This window comes from Euprymna scolopes, chromosome 31 (assembly GCF_053919585.1).
Source record: "Euprymna scolopes isolate OS-2025 chromosome 31, ASM5391958v1, whole genome shotgun sequence".
NCBI lineage: Eukaryota > Metazoa > Mollusca > Cephalopoda > Sepiida > Sepiolidae > Euprymna > Euprymna scolopes.
This window is the reverse complement of record NC_136512.1, coordinates 34,243,328-34,253,327: the sequence shown is the minus strand read 5'-3', so window position 1 is coordinate 34,253,327 and position 10,000 is coordinate 34,243,328. Positions and strand designations below refer to the sequence as shown.

At 32.4% G+C, this 10,000-nt stretch overlaps 1 protein-coding gene across 1 annotated transcript in view; it reads right to left on the bottom strand.

Annotated features, from left to right (window-relative positions):
• LOC145255685 (visual system homeobox 2-like) overlaps positions 1-10,000 on the bottom strand; it is a 353,145-nt gene that overhangs the window by 118,203 nt on the left and 224,942 nt on the right. The window contains exon 4 of the mRNA XM_080114250.1: positions 4,923-5,019. Within this exon, the coding sequence (XP_079970376.1) occupies positions 4,923-5,019 (97 nt within the window). The remainder of the gene's footprint in view (positions 1-4,922; positions 5,020-10,000) is intronic.

Sequence of the window (10,000 nt, the reverse complement as noted above, 5' to 3'; positions counted from 1 at the left end):
AACCATTCTTAAATCTCGCTATAAAATCGATTTTTCCAAGTACATTTTAGGTGGGGGGTGGCATTCCAACCTTCGAAGTTTAGTTTAAAATACGAAATTTAGAAGTATTTAGTCGAAAATTGTAAAAAGCGAGAAACAACAGCAAAAAAAAAAAAATTATATCAATACAGTAGAATTTAATTATCTACCAACCTAAATACTTTTAACATGCTAAAACAAGGGTTTTTTTTTCAAAATATGTTGCACCATTATTGTGATGTTTAATTTGCAGTATATTTCAATTTAACTTTTATTATAAAAAGTTTGAGTTTATGATTTGTTTCCTGCAAAAAAAATACCCTCTCTGAAAAAACAGGTAGAACTAGCTGATAAAATACGGGAGCTAACCGCTCCAATATAATTCCAGAAACATATAGTGAGAAAACACGGAACATTTTATATATTGAATATACTATATTTATAATTTTTTATGGTAGGAAGTTAAAATAGGGAGTTTTTTTTTTGGGGGGGGAATTAGCGATTTTTGAAAATTTCAGATGATAAAAGTTAAAAATCTAGCGATTTTCTGGACATTTCTTTCTCCTGATCTCGCGTTTTTTTTTAAATCTCAGTTGCCAACACTGCATCACTAAAAAAACATTACAGGCTTAATGTAAACAGAATGTGTTTACAATATCGGTAAATTTTCAATGGGTTTAATCACTTGATTATTGATAAATTAACCACAAGTGGCTTTCCTATTAAATATTCATCGAAAAATGTTAGGTACAGACAAAATGAATGCCGACGCTCAAAGTGTATAAACATTTTGACCTCTCCCTTTACTTAAAAATTCACCAAAAATCAGGAAATTAACGAATTTTAATGAAAATTGCAGTATTTTTCAAATAATGATCGCAGAATATAATGAACTAATTATTTTTACTTAACTCTTAGTGAAAATGTTTTATTTTGTTTAAAAAAAATACCTTTACTAAAGTTATGGTTTTCAGTAGTAAATAAAAAACGCAAGAATTTATTTTTGCTTTTTTAATATAGATAAAGCATCGTAATTTGTAACAATAAAACATAATTTTTACAGTAACATTACGAAAAAAGGCCCCTAAAGTCTGTATTAATGAATATTAATGAATTCAATATAACTCGAAGAAAAATGAATTCTCGCATACTATTCAGGGAATTAAAGATTCAATTAGATTCCTATTTCAGTCACCTAAATTATTTAGGGTGAAATGAGTTTAGGAATTTATAGCCAAACCTAAATATTTTTTTAAGAAAAAAATAGCATTAATACAGTAAGTTAGGTAAAATTTGCATAGAATGCTCTGCTTTACGGTTGTTGTAAAAATGGAACGGAAATTTGAATTTCGTTCCTTTTTAAATTCGGTACATTTTTACATTACGTCCAACTCATCGTTCACATTCGACACATCAACTTTTACAGCTTTTCGGGTATGCTGGCAAGGTTAGGGGTGTCTATTCCGAAAGCCGTTCTTAACATGGGTAGATTATTAGGTGTGTCAGAAATTTCGTGAAAAATAGTGAATAATTCCACCCCGTTTTTCCAAGCTTATAACTCCTCGAAAAATGTAACTCAAGCCCTAATTTTTTTTCAATTAAAGGAGCAAGGACCAAGGTTTCATAAAAAAAAAACAAAAGAAAAAACAAACAACGTGGTTTAAAACAAAAAGGTTTTAAACTTCGAACTTTACAGGTAAATTTCTAAAAAACACTACTTTTTTGTTTTAAATTTGAATATATTACTTATTGACCTTTTCTCTTCAATTTGTGATATATAAAACTTTGGTGAGTAAATTAATTATTTACTTTTTAATAGACACTTGAAAATGGGGGGGGGGCGTGAATTAAAAAAACGTTTGTCTAAAATATTATATTCAGTTTATTGGAAAGGGCATAAAATTTCACATTGACCCTGAAAATATCGTAAAAATAGAATCAATAGAAAAATTTTGATAGATTTTTAAAGTTTAAAAATTGAAAAATATTGAGTTCGTAAAATTCATTAGTTTTTAAAAAAAATTAAAAAAAATACTTCTATTACTTTTAAAACAACTTTATTAGTTTATTTTGGAAGTATAATCCATAAAGAAAATAAACAACCCACTTTTAAAAGAGAAATTACGAGATTTTTATATTTTATTCGCAGTTTCGTGATAAGGGTGTCAAAAATTCTGATACATCTACTAGATTGGAGTGTTTATTCGTTGTAAACGTACCCTACAACCTATAAATGTCGACATTTCCAATGTGAATGGTAAGCTGGACTTATGTAAAAAATAACAAAAAGATATACCAAACTGACTTTTTCGTTTAAAAATGGAATTATTTCCCTTTCGTTATTAACTTTTTTTTTTTAATAAATATTTTGTGTTTTATATACATAAAGTACAATTGTTGAATGTTACTGTTTTGATTATATTCGTTTGAGGGGGAGGTCACAATTAAAAAATTAAGAAAGATTAAAACGAAGCGAAATTTAAGTTTCCGTTCCATTTTTACAACAACCGTAAAACAACGCATACTCAGCAAGTTTTATCGTAATTTATAAGCATTATGTTGAAACACTAAATCAACATTTTATTTATTTTTTTGCATAATTAATGATGGAAGTATTTTCTGTTTATTTTCTGAACATCTGTTAAAAAAAATAATTTGTACATTCTCTTGAAAAAAAAAGAATCAAATTTTTCTCTACTTTCACATAACTATTTACAGTGTTCATGTAAAGCATTCATCTGTTATTTTTATAATAAAAAATCCGTTTTCAAAGAGAAACGTTTACTGATAAATTTCTTTAAAAAAAGTGCAAGTTTTCCTGAAAAAACAGCTGTCATCTAACAATTTACGGTAAAAAATTAATCTTTTTTGGGGGGTAAAAATAACAACTTTTATTGATTAAAAAAATTGCAAAAAATAATAAAAGTAAATAAACGAACAAAATGCAATTTTTCTTGAGGAATGTGTTCCATTTTAACAAACTGAACCACAGCAACGCGTGGCCGGGTACAGCTAGTATATATATATATATATATATTATTGGTTATAAAGATGGGTGCAGGATGGTTAGGGGTGAATTAAATTATTTTTAATTACTTTTATTTTTTTAATTTTATATTTTATTTATTTAGTTTCTTGTTAGTTATTAAATACTGTTTGTATATTTGTTTCGGTGTTAAATGAGATCCGGTTAAAAAGGGGCTGTAGTTTTTTTGGATAAGCATGGCTTCTAGTAATTTTAGTCGTCCTATCCAGTTGTTAACGTATTAATTTTAGTATTTTTAGTTAAGATATTTTTAATGTCGGACGACTGTATGTTGGTTAGTTGGTTGGGTTTTTTTTTACGGCATATCAACCCTTTTCAGATTATTTAATGCCGAATCCAGTGATTTTGAAGGGAAAATTCTTAATAGAATATATTTGTTTTTTTTCAAGTCGATTTCTATTTAACCCATAGTTGGGACCCTAACAGGTACTATCAGTCCGGGTCAGAGTGGACCTGAGAGCAATGGCAATTAAAGGGTGGCTCCACACTCCCCAAAGCCCGCTATCTGGGGCCTCACCACTGGATATAGTTTAAGGACATATCCAGGAGCCACACCTGTAGGTTTTTATCATGGGATGTTAGGTGTTGTATTATAGTGTGTGTGTGTGTGTGTGTGTGTGTGCGTGTGTGTGTGCGTGTGCGTGTGTGTGTGTGTGTGTGTGTGTGCGTGCATAAAAAGAGGAAAGTACGATTTACTACTTAGAGAATATATCCGACCTTTGTTCGAGGAAACGTCAGCACCATTCTTGTGTCAGCAGATTGTTTACGGAAAAAAAAAAAGATAAAAATAAATAAAGAAAGAAGCAACGATTATGCAGAATAGTAATCTGAAAATGTTTAATGCTTTTTGAGATTCCCGAGTCGTGATGTTATCCAAACGCACAGCTAACAGAAGAAATTTGTTTAGTTTTTTGCAAGCAATTTATTTTGGATTTGTCATATAATTGCCGAGAAGCGGGCAATATTTTTACTTAATTTTTGTGTGGAGAAGGGAGAAAGCAAATACCAAATAAAGGCCGATACGCTTTTAGTTTAATGGCTTTTAGTGACTTTTTTTATTATCTATTTATCTATCGCTTTGTCGGTCCTTTTGGAGGGATTTGAAGCCACCTTGACTTAGGATAAACTTGGGCTAGATTAGGGTTCCAGTGTCTTACTCTCTATCTCTCTCTCTCTCTCTCTCTCTCTCTCTCTCTCTCTCTCTCTCTGTGTGTGTGTGTGTGTGTGTGTGTGTGTGTGTGTGTGTGTGTGTTGGTGTGTGGTGAAAATAAGAGACAGCGTTGATAAATGTGAATTAAATATGTTTACAAAATATTAGAAGATAAACGCAAAATAAATAGAAGGAAGCGATTTTTCCGCGAAGAAGAAAAAGAAGAAGGAGGAGGAGGAGGAAAAGATAGTAAGTAATGTATTTTATCCGTGCAAACCGGCGAAAGGGTAAGCTTTTCACAATTTAGCATTTGCATGTCTCGGAAAATTCCGAAATTTATCGGCGAAACTTGTAATCTGTTAAATAATTAAATGATCATCGAACATTTGTTTTTGTTCATCCTAATTAATATTTGCAATAAAGTTTAAGGTTACCTTTTAAAAAAAAAATAATAACAAAAACCTAATAACTTATAAATATCTGGTGTATATACTTTTTCGTTTTGTTGGCGCGAATTAAAAGTTTTAACCGTGTCAACTTTACTCATGAAAAGAAACCCTATGAAGATTATACAGATGAATAAAAAAAACACAAAAACAAAACCAAGCGGAATAAAAAGAAGGTACAAATAAAAATCCAAAATGGCGTCGGTTTAAATTCAAGATTCATAATCCTCAGGGGGAGAGAACTCTATCAATTTCCACTAACCTGTGTCGTCTCTTCTTTTTCTTCTTCTTACCACTCGGATTTCCAGGACTCTCTAAATTATCCAAGTTCCTTTTTTCACTCAACCCGTTTTCCAACACTGTAAAAAAAAATAAATAAATAAATAAATAAAAAAATTATGTGAATATTATACAAAACAGTCTTCACTTTATCATCTTATTTTTATAACAATTCACTATTGTATGTAAAGAAAAATATTAGTAGACACATTTGTTGCAATAGCGCGCATATGAGCGCGCGTGAAAATATGAGCAGCAGGCGAAGGGTAGATGACTAGCAAAGGTATTAGCAGCAGCCACTTGAGCACGTATGCAAATTATTATTATTATTATTATTATTATTATTATTATTATTATTAATTACACAGCCAAACACCGATTCAGCCTACTAGAGCCATGCCAGTCAACAAACCGCAAGTAAAGGATTCGAGTTTCTCCTTCATTTGGGTTCATCAGTAAGACATATCCGACCCCGGGTTCGAAACTCGAGCCTCTTGCATGTGAGGTAAGCATTCTGCCAACTGAGTAAACGCCCCAAGCACAAGAAACTATTTATTAGCACAAATCAAGTACTGTTCATTTCGTCTGCCATAAGATTGACAAAACCCTGCCTATATATATATATATATATATATATATATATATATATATATATATATATATATATATATATATATATATATATATATATATATATACATTTAAGCTGGTATCGTGACGGCAGGGTTTTGTCAATCTTATGGCAGACGAAATGAACAATAGAAAAAAAAAGAAGTAAGCATTGTTCGGCAAATAACGTTAATTTTGCCTTTTGTTAATACAGAAAAAAGAGTCGAGTTGGATGTTTGTTTCTTTCCCCTTTTATAATTATTATTGGCTCACAAGGAGCTTTCATACAGGTCATCATCTATCTCTCCTTGAAAACAGCCTGTGGTGTTCCCTGGAAGCTGAGTGACAACAAGTCTCCCCAGATTTCCAGTACTCTCTACCTCTTTCGATAACATTTGCAGATAAATTTGCATTATCGCAACAGCTGCTTGCCATTGATTTCTCGTTGGCAGCGGCTATTGGTCTTCACTGGAATTTGAGTGGCAATAAGCCTCCCCAAGGTCCCAGTTCTCTTCGCACTTATCCAGCTGAGGCCTAGTCAGTTCCTCGGTCTTTCCTTTCTCCTTGACCCTACTTGGTTATTTGGTATCACTCTTTTTTTGGGGGGGGGCAGTGGTGCGGCAATGGGAGGATGGGGTTGGGTTGGGTTAGAGAATTTATAGATATCCGACTTCAGTGTACTTGGTTATATGTAGTGTTTAATGTTTTGCCTTTGCAGCAGTTTGTCCAGCCCGCGCTTGTTGCTCCTGTGTGTTAGTTTCCACATCCAAGGGTTTTTCTTAATATTTCAGCTATTTTTATGATTCTTGTTCGTTGTATTATTATTATTATTATTATTATTATTATTATTATTATTATTATTATTATTATTATTATTATTATTTTGTTCCTGTGCGTCGGTGTCGGGCAGCATGTGGGTCCGCGGGGTTTGAACTGTAACGAAAGCGATTCAAGCATAACGGCCATGTTACATTGTTGCACAAAGTCTTTACATCCATCACATTGCGGGAAGATGTGACACAAGGACGGAAGGCAGGGAGAATAATGCAGCGTGCAAGATATGATGAACTCTGGCCTGTTAAAAAATTGCCTGAACAATCAGCATTCCCGGGCGAGGGTGCCTCAAGCACTTAACTATAAACGTACACCGTTACAAAACAAGAAGGCAACTCCCCCTTAGAGCTAAAAAGAACAGATGCCAGGGCCGGAGAGAAAAAGGGCAATGTCGTCACAATAGCTTTGAAAATCTTTGAAAAATGGCATTTTCTTAAGTAACTATTTTTATTTTATTCAGTGATTGCTTTGGCTTTATTATAAAAATAATTCTGTTACTTTATAATGTTTTATTTACAGGAAAAATATGTAACATTTCTGTTAAGCAATGTAGAGCCTGGTCAGTATTTAGATGAGTAGTCGCTTGGGAATACCCCTCTCTCTCTCTCTCTCTCTCTGCTATGCTGCTGTTGTTTTTACCTTGGCAGCAGTGTCTAGACCATTGATAGTAAACTTTTACCTGTTAACTGCAGTCCTGTGCAGCGCTAGGATGCCAGTCCTCCCAGGCTTTGTCTTCTCTCTTTGAGAAAGCGTTTAGTTTATTGTTAATCGCCTGATGCGCGCCTTATCGGAGAAAACCGACGGAACTGCCCAAGCATTTTTGAAGTTATTTCTCCTCGAGGGCGCTAACCCTACTTTCCTGACCCTTCCGCGGTGGAAAGGAGAAAACTACATTACGTTCTTTACGTTTCTATTCTAATTTAGGTTTTTAATTTTGCATTCAGAAACACTAAATTCTACGAGAATATGTAAATTGGTTTCTTTCTTTTCATTTCTTTACGGTCATCATTTGTATGATAACTAAATTTGTATCTGAATTACGAAACTGTTCATGTTTATCTACATAAAGAAATGAGAAAAACCGATTCGTTTTTATAAGAAAGTTATACATTAAATGTTTATTATTTTTCCATCATAATTTAAAGTGCTTGAAATTCCAAATACAACATTTTGCACAGCAACAACGAGCCAGCAAATCCACCCAGTGAAAGTAAATATATAATATAACCTCTTGCATATCGATATTTTCGTATATGCAGAAATGTATTGAGCTCCCTGGTGTGTAAAATCTACAACTGCCATCAACGTAAAATGCAATAATCTTTGTGTAATCAAAATGAGATGGAAATGTTCGTCATTATCATTTCCCTTAATCTGAACAGCAGACAGCTGAAACATCGTGTAGACAGTTGATGCTTAATCCAAGCCTGGAAAAGGTTGATTGTCTAATCGCACTGAACTGTCATGATTACTAGACACACACACACACACACACACACACCACACACACACACACACATATATATATATATATATATATATATATATATAACTACTTAATTTACTCACATATATTAATACACGAAAGTATAGATTTATGTGTAAACTTTAAGTATTTACTTCAAACGTGCTCAATACGTAGCTAGAGCTAGTTAGTAATTTATAAAATATATATGGCGATTAAGCTACACTGAATATTCCGCGTTTCATCCACTCTAGGACTCTTCATGCTTATGCGCGAATTCTGTGGTTGTTTATCGTTTTTATATGCTCCTCTTCTATTGATATTTTAGTTAGCCAATCAGCTTTCTAGTATCCACCGCGCCCTTCCTATCAGCCAATGAGCATGCATTTATCGGACAAAGGCCTATTTGGCCTCTGGTTGACCTGTTCCTTTCTGTGTGCTCTATTTAATTTCTTGATCTGTTTTAAAACTTGGTTAGTTTTTTTTTAATTTAATATTAGTTTATATATAAATATATGTGTACATACATATATGCACATATATATATACATATATATGCATATATGTGCGATCGTTTATGTATATTCATGTTTATTTAATTTATTTATTTGTTTATTTTCTATTGTTTTTATTAGTTTTAAAACTATTTTATATCGCTATCCTAGAGTAAATTTTATATATTACCGGACGAATATATATATATATATATATATATATATATATATATATATATATATATATATATATATGGGAAATTTATTACTGTGAGTCCAGAATGAGTTTACAGATTGAATTTACACATAATTAATATTTAATTATAAACCCTCTCTTATTTAATACACTCCTACTACTTTAAACTCCAACGTCCTCTCCCTACCACTCCCCCTTCTTTTCTAACTCCCCTTTATCTACGATTTTTCCATTCTTATTTGATTTTATAACTTAGTCCATCTATGAATTCTGACGATGCTAGTTGGATTTTTTCCTCTCTTTGAGGATTTTCCTCTAGCTGAAACAATCTGTAAACTCATTCTGGACTCACAGTAATAAATTTCCTATATACTGCTCTGACTACACATTGAGCACTCTAGTCCGGTTTTTTCACCACTGGTAAATAAATAAATATATATATATATATATATATATATATATATATATATATATATATATATATATATATATATAAAGCAGGGAGACCCGACGTTGCGCGGGATTGAATAATGATCAACGTATATTTCATACTTCTATATTTTTATTGGCATCGAAATCTGTTTAATCAGCCGGGAGGAAACTTCACATGCCTCCATGCACTAACTTAGTCCAAACTATATGTTATTCTACATTGTACTCTAGAGAACCTACTGTTTCTTTTATAATTTTTTTTTTTCTAAACGTCTTTCCAGTTAACTAACAAAAAAAACACAAAGAAATTTACGTGCGGGGTTCGAACCTACAGACCACGCCATGCAAAAAAAAAGACTAAAACAAAAAACAAAGAAACAAAAAAACAACAACAAACAAAAAAAAAAAACACGTAAATTTTCAAGTCTTATATAATTCTTTGCGGTTAATGAAAAAAAAATTAAGAAATTTACGTGGGGAGTTGGAACCAACAGACCACGTTATGCAAAAAAAAAAAAAAAGAAAAAAAAAGATACGCTATCAATTTACCCACAGTAGAATTTTTACACACCCTTGTTCTGTTATTGTTGCTGAGCGACGACATGGAAAAAATGGCTTTCCCGATGATAGATAAATTAAAATAATAGTTTCGATTATCGGTTATCGGAAAAATTGTCGGGGGTATTCTGAGACAAAACTTAACTAAGATCACTCCCAGACTTATACACTAAAGTTCTGTAAATTTTAAAGAAAATCTGTTGAGCCGTTTCGGAGTCAAACTGGAACGAACTCACTGTGCGCGCGCGCGCGCGTGTGTGTGTGTGTGTGTGTGTGTGTGTGTGTGTGTGTGTGTGTGTGTACTAGCAAGGAGACCCAACGTTGCTGAATGATAGTCAACGAATGTTTCACACTCCCACAATTTTATTGTCATCGAAATAGGTGAAATCGACAATTTTTAAACCAAATCGATTGATTGCCGGCATTAGTCTGAGACACATCGCGGTGTACCGAAAGGAAGCTTCAAATGCCTT